Raw genomic sequence first — 21648 nt, 5'->3', positions numbered from 1 at the left:
GCCAGCAAAATTTCTGGAACCCAAACTTAGAATTAGACGGCTCTTTTTTCTTGGAAGGTTTACGGGGAAAAAATGCAATTTTTGCTTATTGCTTCTTTCTCAAAATGTTTTTGCCCTAATCTTTCCAAGATGAAGTATTTTCACCTTGGTACACTGGAGACTTCACAGTTGTTTCATTTTAACCAGTGATGGTTTGGTTTGGTCCTTAGTTCTTAGTTTCACTGCTTATTGAGACTGTTGATACTCTGGAATGTGGATTAACTGAGACTGCCACAAAATAGATTATCCTGAAATACTTTGGAATTCAGATTTGGATATGGAAGCATGACCTCAGAAAAATGATTCACCAAAACCAATGGTATATACTGAGTTTTGTTTGCCCTATTTGTGATGATAAGATGCACGTTTTCCTTATCTGTGCTCTTGCCTGAAAACATTAGACTGCACATGAATTGATTTGGAGTGGGAGAAGGTGGCCGCAGAGAAATGATGCACTGAAGCCAGTTGTACTTATATAGTTTCATCTATCTCTACTCTACTTCATTAATTGATTCAATTCAACATGTACGATATAGATTCATGTGCTACCTTGTATAAAAGTTTTTAGAGAGGGAAAGCTGACTTTTAGCTTGAAAAGTTCAAGCTTAAAAATCCCTTTTTTTGAGCATCCATGCTTTCAACATTAAGTGTTTATTTATTTAGATGCAAATGCCATATATTTGCAAGGACCAGGCAAAGTGTTTGTTGTTTTAGAGGATCTGAGTAATTTTTCCATCAACTTTCGAGAAGGCGATTAAAAATTTTGATTAGATGTGCCCGTGAAGTGAGAGGGATTCAGTTTTACTCTCTAGTGATCTGAGGTTTGTTTGTTTTGAAATATTTTTGTCATTTTGTCCCTTTTGATGGGTTGAAAGTTCTGAAAACATGTTTAATGTCTCGCCATCTTTTGTGTTCTTGGATCATAATTTTGTTTCCAATAATGTTTTCCTGGCAGGGAGGCAGCGGTAAAGGAGGAAGGAGAAGGAGATGGGGCAGAGAGTGAGGCTGGAAAATCAGGGGGGCAGGAGAAAGGGGCGGAAAGGAGTGTAGGAGAAGAGGGAGGGGATGAGGAGGTGGCGGGCAACGAGAAAGATGGCAGTGCAGATGCTGATGGCGAGAAGTCGGGAGGTGAGGAGAGCACAGTTGACGGCCTTCGGAAGAAGAAGAAGGTGTACAGGAAGAGGAAGAGTGGGTCAAGGGGTGAGGAAACTCCTTTTTGCCTTAGAAGAATTGAAATAGAAGTTTTTGATGTCTGATGCAAAGATATTTGAAATTTTTTTCTAGTTATTTATCTACAGACTTTCAATCTGAAGATTAACTGACCTCATCCCTACGTATTCATTCATATAAATTTTTAGTTCTCTTGATACATTCACTCGCATTATATTCCACATTATTTTTCCCCAGTTTTCAGACATTAGATAGAGAAGAGAGTAAATATGTGATGGTCAATTCTGTCAAAAATCTTGGAAGTGAAAGCAATTATTAATCTTTAACATTAGGGCAAATGAGCTGTGTGTATTGCTATTCATAAACTGCATTAATATTTAAGTCATTATCACCTTAATATTTGTGTTTTATGTTATTATTGCTTTAATAATTTGCTCTATGATCTCAGATAGTATATCTCGTATACCCGTAAGTATTCAAGGAGCACATTGTTTCTTATTGTAGAGAGGGAATTTTGTGAGTGAAAATAAATTTGGAAAATATTTCCGTAAAAATAGAAGGGTACTTTAATTTAGTACATTCAACTATTCTTCATTTTCACATTCCTTGTTATTTGGTCTACATTCTTGCCCTGATATCCATTGTGAGGTCTCCTTTATTTTTCTCTCTTAATTGTTCATGAGAAATCCATTTTGTTTTAAAGAGTGCCCAATGCATCGGACTTCTATGGATTGCTCTATGTTATCTTTTCCTTTTCTACTATTCTGTAAGGTTGTTTGTTTCTCATTTTAACTTTCGGTTGAATTTCAGCCCTCACCTCCATCACCATGTGCCAAGGGCTCCATTTCACTTTGTTCTTTCCCAGTGGTTCATGTATCTAATGCATAGGGGGCCAAACTTAACAGAAATGCTTTTATGCATTATTTTAGTTATTATTATGTATATCTTAATGCTAAATTTTGAATGTGAAAGTATCACTTGCTCTTCGAGAAAATCACTTGGATTAATTATCCCAAGGCATATTTTTGTTGATATTAATGGATTTTTGTTGTTTTCTTAACAATTATCAGGACAGCATTCAATGTAGAATTAAAAGGATTGATTACACCTGATTTATGCATTATATGTCCAAGGGATGATAATAACAGTCAACTCCTTAATGAGTCAGTATTTATGCTTGTCTGAATGAATTGAATGCTGAGGAGATAATTCAGATGATTATTTTATTTGTGAAACATTTTAGCTACAAAAAATCAATTGAACTTATTTGAGCTAAAAATTAAATTAGTTCTTGTGTTCAACCTAGGTTAAAGTTTGTTTTTGGCTGAAAGATAATCTTCAAATTATTCTCGGTCCAACTTACACATGAAGAAATGTGGTATTTATTTTACAAGTAGTAATTTATATGTATTTGTTTGTTAATTTGTAACAGTAACGTTACAGCACCAAAAATTGTGATGGAAAGTAGGAATGTTGGGCATGCTAATCTTGATTTAGGTGCATCATGGCGAATCTTCCAGATTCATCCCTCCATTGAAGAGTTCATAGGCTGGGCTGTGCTCTTAGGTGGTGTGAAATCATGCTCTCCTCTTGTACTTGCAGGAACTACCGGTAGTGGTGCAATAGGTGGAGGTTTCCTGGAAAAGGAGAGGAAGCGAGGGAGGGTGGAGGGGGAGTCGGAGGAGGCTGGTGGAGGGGAGAGCAGCAGCTCGGCTGAATCAAGTGGCAATGCCGTTGTCATTGACGAGGTTGCTGGCAGCTCTCAGGTGGAAGATGCCTGCGCTGGTGATGCCGCCAAGATGCAAGTGGAGATGAGCAGTCTTGAACTCGATCAACAGGTCCCAAATGTGGTCATCAGGTGTGTTTCCTGAATGTGGTGTGGAGGGGATCCAGCACAGTAGTCGACGTTAATTAGGGCTAAGTTAACGCTTACAACACTCATTACATTGGCTACATGTTACATTTGGTATTGAATAAAAGATTTCGTCATGATATCTAGCATTGTGGAATGATTGGAGAATAGAATAAAACTTAAGTGATGCCATAGGTCTAGATATGGACATAAGGTAGGTCAAAATGCAAATTAACAGAAAAAATATACATAAAATATCACACAGTGTAGGGTGAAACAGCATAATGAACAATACTTTCATTGAATGTAATTTTTACAAAGATGAAAAACTAGAAATTACAATCTACTTAAGCATTCACCAGTCAAATAATATGGATTTTTTTGTAGTTATGTTTTTACTTAAGTTTTAAATTTCCTTTATGTTTTTAATAATTTGAAATGATAAGGTGTTTTTTAAATATTTGAGTTAAAGTTTGGTAGGGAATATTTTAGGTGAGAACTAAAAATTTTCTCTGTGATGGTTATTTTTATTTTGGTTTAAATTAACGGCTGTTCCTGGTTATTCAAATGTAATCAATTTGGATTTTTTTTCCGTAAATACTGCAGTTTCTTAAATTGATGTGTAGAGGAGAGTGAGAACCTTTTTGTTTTAAGTATTATGGTTTACAGGAGGTTTGCACACTAATTGATGCAATTATCATGATAACTCTTTTTTGTAGCTTGAAAATATGGTTGCTATGACTGGAGATACCCTGGAAAATTATTCCATAACTGATCTTTGAGAAGAAATAGAGAACTTTGATATTAACCCTTTCAAAGAACAATATACATTTAATTAGGTAATTAAGAAATGCCATTGACTGCTGTGAAATTATTTTAGCTGATCTATTGAGTATGGAACATTTTAGCCAATATGATATTGAATCCATATGTTTTCAAAAGCTGATCAGTGAGCCAGTATAAGACTAGCTGTATAAGTGTACTAGTGTAAGATGAGCAGGACTCTGAATTAAGTGTATGAGTGTTCATTAATTGGCTAATGATTTCATTCCCTGATTTGTTTTTCTGTGTTTTCATTCATTAGTGAGGTGATGGAAGAAGCAATGTCTGAAGAAGAAGGCAGCTATTCGTCTCGAATGAGTAATAAGTCTGAGAAAAACATGGCTGATTTTGATGGTGAGGAATCAGGCTGTGAAGATGAACTAGTCCAACTGGCTGCTCGAGCCAGGGTATGTATTTTTGTGGGAAATACTTTCCTTTAAACATTAAATTGTTCAAATTGGCGATGTTGAATCAGCAGTTACACAAAGTTCCTATTTGAAAAGTGGTGATTCTGGGCATAAGGAAAGTTTATTTTTGGAGTGGCCTTTTCTTAAGGGCAAGCCTGGCCAAAGTCATGTATTTCTCTGAACTCGAGGAAATACATAAACTTACAGAAATATATATGCTTCATGCAGAATGATATAAAACTTTGTTTGATCATAGGCCATGTAGTTTCAAAGAAGTATTTTTAGGGCTTGAGTTCATCAGTCATGTAATATACCGTGTTTTTCTAATGTCTTTAACTATTTCTGCTAAATTAAAGGAGTGGTAAATTGACGTATTTGATCATTGGTTTTTTAATACAAAATTCATGTTTTGGTTTAATATTGATCAATTCATAAACAGATAATATTTTCCAAAAATGGTAGTGAATGTTTTATTGTATGCTTAATTTACTAGGAAGCTGAGGTCATTTTTTGTTTAGGAATTATTATTACAGCACTATTATGTAGCATAAAAATGCATGCAAATTTTGAAAAAATAATGAAATAACCCTTTTGGAAAAATATTAAATGAAATGAAGTAGTAATCGGTGATCAACAATAAGGTGTTTTCATTTTTGAATTACAATGGTTAAGAGTTAAAATAGGTTTGCCTGAAAGTGCAGTAAATTCTCGATTATCATGGTGTGAATTATCTGTTTGCAAATTACCCTTACTCTTCTCTCTTTGTAGCACCTTAAAATTTTAATATGGTTGACAATCCTATGACAATGAAATGCTTTTAAGGTTTTGAAATACTTTTGAAAATATACAAGTTTGAAATACCTCAGCATTCTTAAAAGTTTTTAATTTTACAAAGTCAAAAGTTGTCAATATTATTTAATTTTTTAACTGAAACATTTTAAAACTATTCCATACTTGCCCATTATCGTTTCCCTTGCACTCATTACCTCTGAGAATCCTATATTCTCTTATAAGGCGAGCAAATACATAACTTTACTATGCAACCAATAATATGAATTTGTGCTTGTGATCCTTCAAAGAAATTGTTCTTTGCCAGTCATTAGTTTTTTCCTTGTTATATGATTGGAGGAACTTTCTGAGGAAAATATGTTCTGCTATTCTCTTAATCAGATAGTGCTGTGTTCTTGTATATCTATAATTCCATCCATATTAAATGGCTGAAAATGGAAAAAAATTACTTTCCATTGCTGTAAAACACTAATTAATCACATGAATTGAAAAAGGTGTGTTTACAATAATATCTGTATGTGTCACGACCATATTTTCCACGTGTTTTAGTTTTCTGTGTTATTCTGATATCTGTGGTTCATCCATACATCCATTAGCTCACGGATAACGGAGAATTTACGTTATTCCACTCTTCCCGGGCTATTGTTGTTTAACTGCTACGTAATCACATTGCTTGATCATGAGTAAGGTAATACCTCATGTGAAACAGATTTGAGACTGTTAGGGTGTCTTATAGATATTTGACTGCTCATTTAAATTTGAGCTCTGCTGGCTGAACTTATTTATAATGCTTTGCTGTTTTATTCTTTTGATGCAGGTCCATATAGGGTCACACATGGCTCACCCAGTGAGTGTGGCATCCTATCAGCCACACTTATGCTCTCAACTGCCCGCAGGCATTGGGGTAGAACACCATCATCATGGAAACATTGTCCCACGGGGTCTCTTCTCAAATTTCCGACCCGAGGATGTCTGTCTACCTGGCAGCACACTCATCTGGGACCTCCTGCAAGATGATAAAATTGTAAGTTCTCTCCTGGGGATCCTTTTATAATTCTCTTTAAAGAATATCAAATTTGAGTGATATATTGCTTTAATTAAATAACAATTGTGAAATCTATAAAAAAAAACTTTAAAATGTGGGCTATAAACTTCATATTATCTTATCATTTAAAAAAATAATAAAATATCACAAGCTTTATCTAGGGGATTGTGTGCCCTTGTTATATTAATATTTCACTGATTTATTGTTTTTGTCCTCTGTTCTTTGTCTAATTTAGTGGGAATGTTTTGAATTTGTCACATTTTCATTTAAATACTTTAATTAATTAGGTGCATTTAGGTGAAGGCCTTGCTCTGGAAGCTGAAAAGGCTTTATACAATCTACTCTGCTTCAACACGGAGAGAGTTATTCGGATGAAGTTCATTGAAGGCTGTTTGGAGAATCTTGCCAAGAATCAGTAAGTTGATGCTCATTGAAAAATTGACACCTGTTGAAAGCTTTTAAAAAATGGGAATATTTGGAATAATATGTTTACCTTAAAAATAGCTTTAAGTACCATGAATTATTTAATTTATATTTTGGGAAGATACCCTGAATCTCTGTCATATCTAGAGATAGAGATAGTTCACCCATCCGGAAAATCTGAGAAATACTGATACCCTTCCACCGTTGTCACTGAAGTGGAGCTATTGGTCTGAGCTAGAAGCAATATAATGACATTAGACCATACATTTTGATGCATTGTTGTGAATAACTAATTATGATGCGCGACTACATACATTATGAAGCTTTTGTATAGGTAGGACATGTGACGTGAGATATGACCTTCTCAGCTTTAGATGTACGTTTCACCTGTGAATCCAAGGTGACCTCAGTTTTATCTACTGCTTTTTTGTGGAAAAAAATCTCGTCTTCCTTTTGAGTGAATATGGCATTGCCATAGGTCTACTGTGCTACATAATTGCAATTAAAAATTTGTTGATTTGTTTGTAATCTAACTTTGTCGTTGACTGGGAAACGATGCAATAGAATTCACTCTGAATGAAATTATGGTAATATTATATGTTGAGTGCATTCCCATGTGTGACGTTATGATATTTGCTAATAAATGTACATTGCCTTGATTGCAGGTCAGTTGTGGTGTCATTGAGGCTCTTGCCAAAGTTGTTTGCATCGTTCCAACAGTTCAGAGGAATGGATACCCATAGGATCACTGTGTGGGCCGATCAGGAGCATAGCATGATGTCACATTTTTTCAATAACCTCACTGTGTACATGGCCGAAGGCTCAAAGATCAACTTGTACACGCACCAGACTGAAGTTCAAGTGAGACTACAGTTCCTCACTTCCATCTATTCAGCCGTTGGATCTGCAGATGATTTCAGGTGGGTTATGTTGACAGCACTAGGTTATGAACTGAGGGCATCATTGCTGAAGGGAAGTTTCATGTGAAAGTTTGTAAATATTCCTGATGGGCCAATCAGATTTATTAAAAATTACACCTGAGAATGATGCCTTTCTCCGTAGTGACTACTGTTGTGTAGCTCCCACATTTATGACTCCCAGTACCTCCAATTAGAGGTCATTTTGGGTTAACAGTCAAACGGTAATGAGATTGGCATGGAGGTACTATGGTAGTGAAGAATGATGAGGTTATGAATTTAAATGATAAGGATTTAGGAAGCATATGTTTAAAGGGAAGGGCTGGCTGTGAACAAAAGATATGAAAAATGCAAAGTAAATTAAAAAATGTGATGTGATTTGGAAAGTAGACGATATTTGTGGGGTATCAACTTAGGAAAATCTAAATTGAAAAATTAGTTTCTCTGCCTTGATAATGTCATTGCAAGCTTGAATATACTTCAATATGAATTATGATGATATCTCCAGTGCTTCAGGAATGACTGTTTAATTATCAAGATTTCACACAGAGAGACTCAGAAGTGTGTTAATAATTGATGACAACTAGAATAATGGCTGAGTTCATGCATGATTTTGATTGGAGGATGGACTGGGTTGAAATGCTAAGTTAATTAATTTCTCATGATGATGACGACATATTCCATTTCACTCACTGTGAAGTCTAACTTGCCTCAACTTCTTCTGTCTCACTTCAGGCTGAGTGTGGAACAGGTTGACGTGCTATGGGACTGCCTGGCAAGTGATCAGCGCTGCTCGGATGACCTTTTCACATGGTTTTTGGCACAGTGCCGTTGGGGAGGGCGGGATGCCACGGAGCGAGCCCACCATGCCCTTGGTCCGCAAACTCTCGAGCACCTGTATCTGAGGAAGCTGCCAATGCTGAGGCCCGAGTCAATGGGCATGACAGCCCTGGGGCTCTTCCAAAGGCTGTGTGACCTGGCACGTCCCAGTGGCAAAAGGGGAGTGCGAGGGGGCAGTGGTGGTGGTGCATCCACCCAGGAGGACTCGGACGAGATTGTCTCCGAGGATGGCTCAAATGGGGACGAGGATGGGATGGGCATGGATCACATGTGGAAGATAGCCCTCAGAGCAGACAGCACTGGTAAGCTCCCTCTTTGTTTTTCCAATCAGATATGACAGATTACCATGCGTCCAGAAAAACTATCACATAGTCTCAGGGACCTGGCGTTGTTCCTTTTCCCGGGAATGAGTGCCGAGGTAGCCTTGAAGACTGAATGATGATGTCTGACATTAAAATGCACTGCGGGTGATGCCTTCAATGCAATTATCTGTCATCCCCATTCATGTTACAGTTGAGTTTGTTCCCCTTGAGCATCTTTTGTTTTCGATAGTACACACGAATATTTCCCATAGTAGATATATGCAATAAAACTGCTGATATGCACTATTGGAATTTGTACTTTCTTCCTCTCTGCAAAAAGTTTTTTAGGGTACGTCAACTTCTTATTATTCCAACACATGTCAAACCCTGATAGTACATCATTTCATTTTCATTGTTCCTGCCATTTGAATTTTTATGTTAGATTTTCCGAGTGTTTTTTCCAAATGCATTTATAAAGGATTTGCATGGGCTTCCATAGTTATTTAGAAAATTTCACGACTTAGTTTTATTATTATGCATTTTGGTTGTTTTAGATAGATAACTTCATTGGCTTAAATAAACAGAATATCTATCTGCGGTAATTTGAACTGTTTGGTTTAAGATTTTTGAAAGTGGTGATATAGTATTACCCTGGAGTTCGGGTGAGATTTTCAATGATTGGAATCATGTAATTTGGTCCATGCCAATAACTTAATGTCTCAAATTATTTCATGATGAACCACAGTGAACCAAATCCATTCATAGACTTGGTTCAGTATAAACCATCACTGTATGACGATGAACTAACACCTCATCAGTGAAATATGAAATGATTAAGTGAAAACATAAATATTCTTTTGAACAAAAAATGTATTATGATTTAGTCAATGTTTGCCAATGAAGTTACGAGGGCGGTTCAATAAGTACCCATGTTAGAAATGGAGAAACCATCTTTCATTTATTTTATTTTTCAACATATGCCCTTTTAGAAAGATACACTTCTCCCAACGTTCCGGCCATTTTTTTAACCCCTCCAAAAAATAGGATTTTTTGAACTCTCCAAAATATGCCTCTGCCTCGGCTATAACTTCCTCGTTTGAGCTAAAAAATTTTTGCACAAGCCATTTCTTCATGTTAGGGAATAAGTAAAAGTCACAGGGAGCCAGATCGGGTGAATCCGGGGTAGAGGCAGCAATTTTGGCGGGGTAGTGGCAGCTTGTATTTGGATTATCCATTTTGCAGATTAACCGTGCTGTTCTCTCTTCCCAGCATCTCAAAATTTTAATAAAGTTACAATCATAAAGATTGTTAAATGCTCTTAATCCTTGATGCACTTTAAAAAAAATACTTTCAAATGCATGAGCTTTTCTAAAATTTTTCAACTTGACTAATTCAAAAGGTGTCAACAGTATTTTGTCTTAATTTAAACATTTTTGTACTATCCATAGTTTCCCTCACATTCATTATCCCTCAGAATTCCATATTCTCCTTTGAGGTGAGCAAATTCACTAATGCTTTACTATGCAATGAAGAAGTCATCAATTAATTACTTATGTACATTGCATTATTTCAGTCGGTATTATATGACAAATATGAATCCATCTCAGCGATCCTTTGTCAATTTCTGTCCTTTGCCAGTCATTTGTTTTTCCTGGCTATGTGATTTGCTTATCTTCCTGAGGAAAATACGATCTGCTGTTTACTTGATCACATAGTTCTGTTCTTGTAAAACCATAATTCCACCTGTAAATGTTTGTAAAATCGAAAGGAATTGTCCTTTCCTTTGATAAAAACTGGAAATAATCTAAAGGAATGAAAAAGTAAGGTCTCCGTTTATATCACGGCCATATTTTCCGTGTATTTAGGTTATCTGTGTTTTTCTGTTATCCATGTTTTTCGATTATCCATACTCCATCATGCATCCATTAGCATGAATAATTGATGGTTTACTCTATTTAAATTCTTACTGGTGGGTTCTATAGATGTGTATTATTTTTTACTTTTGCACATTATAATTTCAGATGTGAGCATCTCGGCAATCCAATATCTCAATGCGTACTATGTTGGCCATCGTCTGGAACATGAGAGAGAATTTGTGACGCAATGCATGGCTCACTTGGCAGCAGCTTCGGCGGACTTGGAGAAGCATGTCAACGAAGAAGCCAGCCTCCTCTGCATTCAAAGGGCTTTGCTTTTACTCCGGACTCATCTGGAAACTTTCAGAAAGAGGTATGATTTGCAAGCCTTCACTCTCATGGTTTACTTTCCCAGTAGAATGAAAATTCTACAAATGAAAGTGAAGGGGGGATGAATTCATTTCTCATGTACTTCAGTTCTACACCCAAGAGAGGGTGTAGTGGTTGCACAACTGCCGGGACTGTTCTGAATGTGAACATGGAGGATGGCATTTCAGATTTAGCGTAATTGTTTTCACTTGTGTTGACAAAAAATTGTCCGGACATCAATTTGCATTTAGCTCTTGCATTTATGGATTCATTTAAATGTTTCAGTGATGAAGTGGTCATTATTCTTTTAATATTGCCATAGGGATGGTTGGGTGGCATGAATATTGCATTAAAAAATTCCAGAATAAGAATACTATTTACCAATTCCTTCACTGAATCATCTGAACTGTGAATCTCTCCATTCTTTCTCTCATGCAGTTTTTCTTATATTTTCCTGTGTATTGGTCTACCTCTGTATCATCTCTTTCTAGATATGATTTTGCTCAAAGGCAATGTGGCTATTAATGTTTGTAATTAATCAAAGTAATTAATGATGATCAAATTCTCAGATATGCCTATCACCTGAGACGATGGGAACTTGAAGATGAAGGAACCAAGGGTGGGGTAAGCCTGGTGCCTGAACGAGTTGGCATCCCATTGAGAATACTCATCAGACCAGCGGGGAATGCGGAAAAGGTAATGGAGAGCTCTCCATCTGCTCATTCGTTACGTGCTGATCAAGTAAACTGTAGCCATTCCCCTTGGACAGATTAATGCCATTGGTATGGGACTAAATTGCTGCGAGAATAGTAAAAACTGCTGACATTCTATCCACTTAGTGGCCTATCTTACATTTCGTTTCCATAATTTAATGGATCTGTGCAGCTTAAAAATAATGGAGTCACCCCATGTTTATGGAGAAAGGAAATTATTGTCAAAGAGCATATTCTAGTTGGCATTAAAGGAGTTAATTTTTGATTTAACATTACTATATCATAAAACTATGTGTAATATAAGGTAAGATATACAAATTGATGTAAATTCATTCCTTCTCCAAATTTACCGAAGTCTTCTCCGGAGTTCAAAATTTTTAATTCCTTTTTTTTTCACGTTGTTGATGTACAAGATTTAGTTTTTTTTTAGTGAAAACTCATCATAGCAAAATACTCAAAAATTACCATTTGTAAAAATGAGTTTTTTTATCCCACTGAGGAAATGTCTAATAGAATCATCCTCTGTTCATATGATCATTATTCTGTAGGAAATCTTTCTCATGCATAGAACCTCAACTTTGGAGAAAGCCAAAAACTGAATTGTTAGCAACTGACCCTCCTTTGATTTCAGGTGACCTTGGAGCTCACTGCAGGTGACTACATAGCTGACTTGAGGGCAGAGGTGACTCATTGGTGGGAGTCCATGCAGAGGGCTCGTAGGAAAAATAACCCGACTGATGGAACCTTGACTACCCAGGTGTGCGCACTGCAAGATGGGCCAATCCGAATGATCACACAAGGGCAGGAGCTCACCACAGATTTTGATGAAAAGACCCTTCATGAAGTTGGACTCAAGGACTTGCAGGTATGGGCATCTTTTTGTACATCTACTATCTGTTTGAAGAGTGTAAACATAATCACTCTCTGAACTTTCATATTTGGGATCTAAGTTTCTGTTACCACCAGAAGATTTAATGGATGTGATACATGGATTGTGAGTGTTGTTTTGTAACAGTGATACCTCTTCTCTCTCTGAAGTTGTAACTTCAAAAAGTACAAACAGTTGTAATTATAAGTCAAGAAATTTGCTTGATGTCATGACAAGTTTTTTCATTGGAAACTAATGATGATTATAATAATTATTTGTTAGTTAAAGAGCCAGTTGGTACTGTAATCCCTGTGTCTGTTTCTATACTTTAAATGGTCATTCTACATCCATAGCCTTAATCATACTGTCCAGTAAGACCCCTATAAAATAAATAGGATATGGCAGTAACAGTATTTTATGTTAATGTAATTGTTTAAATTTTTTTAGGTGGGTTATAAATTTCTGTCGCAAAATTGCCATCAACTGATATTTACGGTTTACAGGATGGAGGGCATGGTAAATTCTTGATAGAACTTCTTATCAAAGATCAAGAGTGATTGGTGAACTTTGGTTTATTTAATAGTTCATTAATTGTTGACTATTGCTCATGTTTTCCAGCTTGTCTTCATTTCCACGGGCGTGGCAAGGCCTCGCAAGGCTGGGCGGAGGTATTCAGGGGAGGCAACATCATCACTGCCCCCTCCCCCCAAGGAATCCCTGCCCACCACCCTTCTCCTGCAGCCTCCATACTTTGACCAGCTGTTCAGCCTCATGCAGACCCTTGGGTGCATGGAGGCTTGGGACAGGAAGGGGGTGAGTTCTTCCACTGTTTTGTTGGGTGTGCCGTTGCTATTGCAGAGTTAATATGCATAAAATCTGGTGTTGCCTGGAAATATAGGGTGTGACTTTCACATCTTAAATGGTGAAGAAGAATAATGGCAGTTTGCATAGTTCTGATGTGAAAGACATTTCATCTCTCCCTAAACGTATTTTTTCAAGACTCAAAGCATTGGAATTCCAAATACACTACCATATTCGCCCAAATAGATGTCAAATGTTTTTTGTTTCAATTTATAATATTAAAAAGTCACCTATCAGCTTAAATTCTAGCCTCAGAAAAACTTCTTTCCATCTCACTGGGCAATGCATAATATCACAAAGAATAAAGGTTAATATTACATTTCACTGCAGTTGAAATAAGTTATGAGAAAAACAAATTTGCACTTTTCAACAGGTTTAAACCTGTGGAAAGGTGCACATTTGTTTTCCTCAAGATGACAAACTTCCACTGCATCTTGCCTGAATCTGTTGAATGTAGTTGAAAGAACTTTCAGTTCATTTTATGTTGATGACTGTTGTTTATATTTTTTAGTTGATTTTGAGGTTCTGTCAAAGTTTGTTTTGTTAATTAATCATGTTCAATAATACTGTGATCGTGAGTTTTGATGCTTAACTGTTTTAATACCAAAAATTTAGTATATGAGGCTTCTTCTCTGGGTTTAATGAATGCTACAAACTGTGTAAGTCGTTTGAAAAATAACAGAAAGATGCTAATGCAATGTTTGTAGCTGATTAAATGAGAGGCGATTGAAGGGTAATAGCAAAACTGCTTTGAAAAAGTAGAACGCTTATGATGCTATTGTTTGCATTCGATGAAAAATTCCCAGGGTAGGAGTTCCAGATGTGGGATGACAGTGATATGAAAAGAGAGGATAACACACAGCAATGGCATTCATTATTTTACTCAATCAAGTGTGTCGTAAAACATGGGTTCAAAAATATAACGACGCCTTGGAAAACCCTTGCCAGCTTTGCCAACTTGATTTGGAATGAAAAGTCCCTAGTTAGAATTTAAAATACAATTAAATTAACAAAACAAAAAATAACAACAAACAATTAAAAAATACAATTGAAACAAACAAGATTTAATAAGGTTAATGAGCCATCCTTTAAGATTGGGGAAATCCTTGAAAACTCCTGGAAAAAATAATAATAAAATCAGAATTAAAATCAAGGTGGCAATGGGAAACTACACAGTGGTACAATGGGAAGCTACAAACTGCACATCTTTGACATCTGCCCTTCTGCTTTTGAATTGGTTCCAAAAAAAAAATGTATCCGGATATACAGGGTTCGTCCGGAAAATAAGTGTACTGAGCTCAGGAAAAAAAATTTATTACACTTTTACATATCTCAAGCTAATATTCCTCAAAATAGGACCCTTGTGAGTCGATACACTTGTTCCAGCGGCGTTCCCATTCCTGGAACGCTCCTGCGAAGGCATCATCGGGAACCTCTCGAAGACTCGTCGTCGACCTCTTCTCTGCCCTCCACGAACATCTTGTGCCACCGAAAGATCATGTTTCTGGACATGGCTGACTCCCCGTAAGCCTGGTTAATCATACCGACAGTTTCGGTAGATGATTTCCCAAGCTTTACCGCAAATTTGATGGAATAACGCTGCTCCAAAAACTTCGGCATCGCGTTCCGTGACGTGGGTCGAGCGTGGAGGTTCGCGTTAACAGAGCTCCTCACTACACCACAGCTCAGAGCCGACTGCCTTTTTCAGCGTCGCTTGCTAACATACCCCCCTCCAATCGCAGCCCGTCAGAGCGGTGCTCCAGGCGCGCCGCTCCACGCGGGCGTGCCTGGAGCGGCGCGCCCAGCCCAGGAGTCAGTACACTTATTTTCCGGACGAACCCTGTAACAGTCTGAGAGGCTGGTTGAAGTGTTCTAAACCATAGAACTGTCCATGGCAATACTCCTGAAAATGAATCTGCCGGCATGATTAACTGACTACCTCAGTCTTGGATGACAAAATCAGGGTATGAAAAGTTACTTTTATGTTAACAAAACAAACCAAAATGCATAAAATTATCACGAGGTCTCATGTTAACAATGTAATAAAGCAATTTATTACATATTATAGGTTGATTGATCATGTTTGGTATGATTCAGTGCTAAATCTTAAAACATAAATTATTTTTCTAAAATATGATGGCGATTTTTAGGGGGTTCACTTCAGTCTGGGATTGGCTTCTATTTGGAAAGATATGTTGTGGGAGTCCAGGGGTAGAGTGTTGGATTGCCAACTGGAGGGCCCTGGTTCGATTCTTGAGCAAGTCTCTCTGGATGCCCTCAGCTCTAACAAAGCTGTGTGACTTTTTGGGTACCAAATTCCCTGGGAAACCATAACTAGCCCAGGGAAAGGCTCTGGCCCCCCTACCCTGATGTGTGAATATCAAACCATGGCAAGCTTAGTACTGGGTGAACACTATCATCATCTACCAAACTGAACTTGAGGTTGATTACTGTGTTTATGGTTTTATGTTATGCATCGATTTTAAAATCATCCATGGGGCACAAAATTTAAGTAAACTGGAATTGTTACTAGTGTAAACTTTTAAATGGTAAATAAACAAGCTCAAAATTGCCATTAAAACCATTGGATTTAAAAGAGAGATGCCTAATACTATGAACAATTTCACAAAATTTGTATCATTTATATTTATGCTTTAGCTTGCGTTTATGTTCATTTTTTTCTTTGACAACCCAAGTCAAAGTGGTCATAGCCATAGCACATGTTAAAAACAAGGGGCAATAATGTGAGCTATCGCTTGTTGCCTAAATTTATTTTGTAAATAACTATGCATATAGATTATACATTTGATTCCTGTGTAGCAGTCATTGAATGGTATTCAAAGTATAATCATAAAAACTGTGTTAAAATCTGGTTCACGAGTAATTAGCGATTTCATCAAGTTTGAGAACATACTAGCAAAAGTGTCTTTGAAATATATAAAAGAAAATACACTATTCCTGATTATTTGAATTGCAGTGTACAAATATATTTTTCATCCTTCCTTTAAAATACTCGGGACTTCAAATGATGCCCATCCTTGGTAAACAAACATTCTCACAAGCCTGTCATTTACTTTTGTTGCCATATGCAGCACCACATGCCTCACACCAAAGCCCAAGTATTGTCGAGGAGGGTGTGGGACATCCTCGCCCTCTTGCCTACCAGCCCCACCATCCTCCGAGGCTTTCGTGACCTTTGCAGTGGACCAACTGTGCCCTCTCTCCGGGACTTGTTGGATCCTGAGGCACCACAGAGACTCATGTACTCCTTACGCATTGTTGAATGTCTTTGTCGGCCAGTCAGTAGGATCTCACGCAATGTAAGTAATTATTGTCCTCAAAATTATTCCATCACATGAAGTTGTTAACTGGAAATTATTCCAGATTATATTTTTTTTGAAGGATATTTCTCTTTCCAATTGGCTACTTTTTTTTCAATCCATCAGGCTCATTGTAGCGGAGATTCTTCCAACTCATCGTCAAGTTGTGATAATGAAAAAAATTCTGTTAGTACTGTTAGTTGGAGTCAAAAGTTTATTAAATGTGGTGGATTAAGGCATCTCTTTGACATCTTTATGTCAGGTAAGTTTATTTTATAAATCGATACCCTTGTCACTTTTTTCACCAATAGTTATAGATAACATATTTACAGGCATAGATATTGCAATTTACAAACATTGTGCCCAACTTAAGTACTCTGAATTGAAATTGTCTCGAAGATTGAAGGTACACATTCACATGAGTACTTGGCTGGATCTTCTCAAGAGTTTTGTGAAAATTTTGTCCAAGAATAATTCTTTAGAATGGTATTACTTGAGGTACAAACTCCTGTTCTCCTGAGAAGAAAAATCTCACTCTTGTGAAATATTCAAATTCAGCACCCCTGCCACTTCCCCAAATCTCCTTCATATTTGGCAAAAATTGTGTGCTCTTTGAAGGATGTGCATCCCTCATGCAGCGATTGAATTCAATTGAATGTGCCACAGGCTTGTGTTACTTTTTGTCCCCTGCAGTTTGAAGGCTATATCGCTCACATTGATTCTCATTTCATCCATTTTGACCTCCCTTGATTCTTATTTTATAGCCTCCTCATATGCCAAACGTGCTATTTTTGGCCATTTTCAACCCACTTCTCATTATATTGTCTGAGCCGGGCACCCTAGAGCTATTTCCTCTCCCAGTGTAAGTGACATCTTGCTGCACTTAAAAGCCCTAAGTCTTAAAATACTTTTAAATGGAGCCGTAACTCACCTTTATTGGTTGGAAATTAGCATGATTCCTCTCTTGTGGATGTCACGGCACTTCTTAAAGACATACGCATATTACCCACGAATGGAACACATGTTAAGCAAGTACAAAATGTCCTTGTACAACAGTATTGGTTGGATCATGCATGTGTTCACATATTGCTGTTGGGTTCCCTGTTGTTCTGAACAGTTGTTTCATATGTCCCCTCCCTATAAGTGTGTATGTATGTATGTGTCGGCAGGGGTCCTGCAACGTGGGGGAGGAGGGGGAGGGGGTGGGTGGGATTGGCAGCTGGACTGCCTCGCCTCCCTCCTCGGACTACTCTGGACGCTTGGCACATCGTCACAGCTGGATGCCGGGGGCACGTGGGCTGGCACGCACCGTGGACGTGTGGCATTCCCCTCCTCGATGGAAGAGCCAGGGGATGCGTTGTCTCAGGGTGGGCGGCAGAGGGGCCGGGGACGGGCTGTGCGTGGACCGTATGCTTCGGGGAAGGTGGTGAATGGGGAATACCCAGCCGTGCTCAGCCTGGAAGAGGTGAGAAATGTGTGTGTGTGCATGACCAGTGAGATTGGGAGAGATTTCTTTCACCCTCCCCAACTGAGGGCCAGTTAATGTTCTCCATAAGAACTTAAGAAATGCCACTTGATTTGGAGTTGAGCATATTCATGGCAATGACTCAGTTCTCATTGTGATAGACAAGCTTAAAGTAACTCAACAAATAGATCATATTCATTTTCAAGTCAAATTTAATAAGTTGAATATTTAAGAGCAAGGGCATGCTCTGTAAGTTTTCCTATCAAATCTGATCGTGACTCATTTTCTAGTGCCTGAAGTGACCTGCCATTGCAATATTTCCAATTTTTACAAGAATTCATGGAAACTGTATGGAATAGCTCCTTTTAGAATGTGAAGTTAATTTTTTGCGTGAACTTAGGTCAACATTCACATAACAATGTATTTTTGTTAAATCTTTTATAAATCTCCTTCATCTAGTGGATGTATTCTCATTGGCAGAGTCTGAATTCTCTCTGATTGATCCTTTTGTATTTCGAGGAGGTAAGAAGATTGTGCATGGTTGCATTCCATATTGAAGTTTTTAGGATTCTTTCATGATTTCTTTTAATTCTTGAACAAGCCACTAGAAATGGGGCTTTTGTTTGTTGTCAGTCGTGCTTTGAAGTTGTTGAAAGCTCTGCCCAATGGCAGATGGTTGTTATTATCTATTTTTTTTAACTCTTTGGTCTTCCTATGCATGACCCGTAGTAGCTAAAATATTTGCCTCATTTGTGAAATTCATTTGATTTTGTGGGTACCAATTTGGAAATCTTTTGGGACCTTGGTCATTTGCCTGTAGGGGAGGTCATTCGTCTTAGCAGTTTAAGTGATTCTTAGCACTGCTCAAGGAAGGCTCTGACTATCTTCTCTATTGTATTTGCTTGTAAGGGATGTAATTCAATCTAATGCAAAGGCATCTGCTTTCTCAGTTGCCCCCTAAAGTTTCTCGGTGTCCCTTTTTATACTAAGGTTTATGATGTTTCTGATATTGAGAAAATAAATATGTATGTTTTGTCATATTTTGGTCAATGGCATTTTCTGCCACCAAGCATGCAAGACCAACAAAACTGGCTGTCAGAATAGAAACATATTCTCTGCTGACATTCAATGAAAAACTTTCAGAAGGAATGAAATTTCAAAGGGAAAAAATCATGGCGGTAGCATTATTTCATAGGTTTACAGTGAAATCAATTGACTCTTTAGTGCGGACATGTATTTAATAGAATAATGAGGAATCTCGTAATTGTAATCATCATGGAAGAAGTATTTTTGCTGGATATTTTATTACCTTAAATGGCATGGGTTTTTGTATGCACCTTCATTAGGGTTTCATAGTGCAGAATACATTATTGCTAAGGTGTCCGAGGTAATGGGTTGACCAGTGTATTTATGCATGTATTTATAGCTGAGAAGACTTGAAGTTTTGTTGGATGGTTTACATTTGATTAATTTTTGAAGAACACCGCTGATAAAAGTATGTAGGTGCAATAGAAAGTAAAAGTCCAAGTACATGACCACGTATGTTATTAGGGGGTTCACTTTTTGGTTGGATGTCTATATCCAATGGGCCGTAGTGTCATGAAATCCCTTAATTTCATAAATGCATGCAAAATGTTATTTAGTCATAACTTGGTTGAATCCACTTTCAGAAGATATTTAAAAAATTTTTTAACTTTCTCTTGCTAGAGAAAGAGGCCGAGGTCCCTTCAGTGTAATGATTGAGTGTTTATTCAAATGGTCGGCACAAGCGTAGGAAGCTCATTGTGCAGTTTTCAAGTTTAATTTGATCTCCATTCATGAAAAAGTGTTAATTATATTTATCTCACTAATTAATACAAATAAACAAACTGTAATACTTGAGAAAATGATTCCTTGTCAGTATGCAATATTATATGTTATGTTTTAAATATCTTTTTCAGCCTCTCCTCCAAATGATGGATGTGAAAACAGTGCTTCCTAGGCTGACCAATATATTGTGTGAAGTGTCTCTTCCTCGTGATCCAAACCAATATGAGACCAGTTTTTGGGGAAGAGCTCAGGTAAATATGCCGTTACTAATTATCCTTGTATAATTTTCCTCTATCTTGATTTTAAGGGAATAGAAAATAATTGTCAAATTAGGTGCGTGTTTTATACATTTTACTTAAATCTATGTGATTGGTAATTCTTTTTTTTGAATCAATTTGGGCCAAAATATGTATACGGTCCTGTATTTTGTTTTTCACATGCTGGTCATTTAAATTAAGAAGCTGGAAAAACTAAATACAAGACCACTCCATCCATTTTTATTTGTTTGGCTTCAAGAGTGAACTGAAATGACTGTTGAAGTAAGCAAAAGTACTATTTCTCATCCTGCCATTAAAGCCTCTGAACTACGGTGGATTCAATGTCTGAACTGGAAAGGAGGACAAGACTGGGAATTGTATGCATGAGAAATCGCCATTTATTATTAACGAATTCACAATTGATAGATCATAAAATTACTGCTTATTTGGAAAGATTAACTTTTCATTATCACAATATTGCAGTTTTCCTAAAACATTTTTAAACAAGTTTTTTTTGTTGATTTTGGTAAAACAAAAAGTTGTCGGATTCTCCTGCCATTTTTGTTGTATGTCATCACAAGGCAAAGGCACTGAGTGTAGTTATGCATAGTGGAATTCATGTGCCAAGTTATCATCTGAATTTTTATGGAGATTGGAAAGTCTTCACTGCACATTCATTCATGCACTTATTTGCTTTTTCCTAGGCTTTTGATTCCAACAAGTAATGTCATTGTTTGGTATGGAAAACCAGTCAAATTCCTGACTATAGAGCTATATTATGTACATGTATGGTGATATGCCGAATTTGCAAATTAATGGAAAGGGAAAAGATTTCTCTCTAGAAATAATGTTTAGTCTGAATCATTTTCTGCAGAAATCACTGCTGTAAATACCACAAATTAAATTTTTTGGACCCAGATTTTGTTAAATTTCACTGCCCCTCAGGGTTTTAAAATTGATTTTTCTTCTATTTTTTTTTTTAATCAGTTCATTTATGACTATGACTTTTATATATTATTTTGTATAATGCTCAATTCTTTTTTTTAATGAAAAGATTATTAATTAAAATGAATTTAAATTAATTTTGCAATAATCTTTGAAGAAACGGGTTACTGACTGGACAAGCTTATCTGTTCGGTGCAAAATGTAATAGGTTTGTTTTCCAACAGCAGTAGTGCTTTCAAAATACTTGGAATAAGCATGGCAGCTGTTTAGCTGTTTATTCTCTTTGAAACTGATTTATTTTACTTTTAACAAGGTGTCTGCTCAATGTTGATATAATCAGGAAATTGAGAAAAGCTAAATTTTCTCTAAAATCTGGGGAAAATGGGTTAAAGGGCTGATTTAAAATAAAAGCTTAAGGAATTTGACGTGGCAATCTTGAATTCTTGATGAGGGCAACAATGCTCCTTTTTTTTGAGGTAGGGTGATATTTGCTATGGGCAACTTCATAAGTATGGTGGATAAAAACTGAAATTTTAATTGGATCACCGTCATTGATTCCAGTGGAACGTAAAATCATAC

At 36.9% G+C, this 21648-nt stretch overlaps 1 protein-coding gene across 1 annotated transcript in view; it reads left to right on the top strand.

Moving 5' to 3' along the window:
• Positions 1–21648, top strand: part of puf (ubiquitinyl hydrolase 1 puf) — an 88908-nt gene that overhangs the window by 21365 nt on the left and 45895 nt on the right. The window contains exons 9-23 of the mRNA XM_071594451.1: positions 995–1239; positions 2812–3067; positions 4146–4290; positions 5897–6103; positions 6412–6539; positions 7213–7467; positions 8200–8606; positions 10628–10835; positions 11401–11527; positions 12176–12409; positions 13031–13225; positions 16366–16593; positions 16720–16855; positions 17763–18058; positions 19999–20118. Of these exons, the coding sequence (XP_071450552.1) occupies positions 995–1239; positions 2812–3067; positions 4146–4290; positions 5897–6103; positions 6412–6539; positions 7213–7467; positions 8200–8606; positions 10628–10835; positions 11401–11527; positions 12176–12409; positions 13031–13225; positions 16366–16593; positions 16720–16855; positions 17763–18058; positions 19999–20118 (3187 nt within the window). The remainder of the gene's footprint in view (positions 1–994; positions 1240–2811; positions 3068–4145; positions 4291–5896; positions 6104–6411; positions 6540–7212; positions 7468–8199; positions 8607–10627; positions 10836–11400; positions 11528–12175; positions 12410–13030; positions 13226–16365; positions 16594–16719; positions 16856–17762; positions 18059–19998; positions 20119–21648) is intronic.

This window comes from Hetaerina americana, unplaced genomic scaffold (genome assembly GCF_022747635.1).
Source record: "Hetaerina americana unplaced genomic scaffold, ioHetAmer1.1.p SCAF_61, whole genome shotgun sequence".
In the NCBI taxonomy this organism is placed as follows: Eukaryota; Metazoa; Arthropoda; class Insecta; order Odonata; family Calopterygidae; genus Hetaerina; species Hetaerina americana.
Note: the sequence above shows the minus strand (reverse complement) of the source record. Positions and strands in the feature narration are given on the sequence as shown.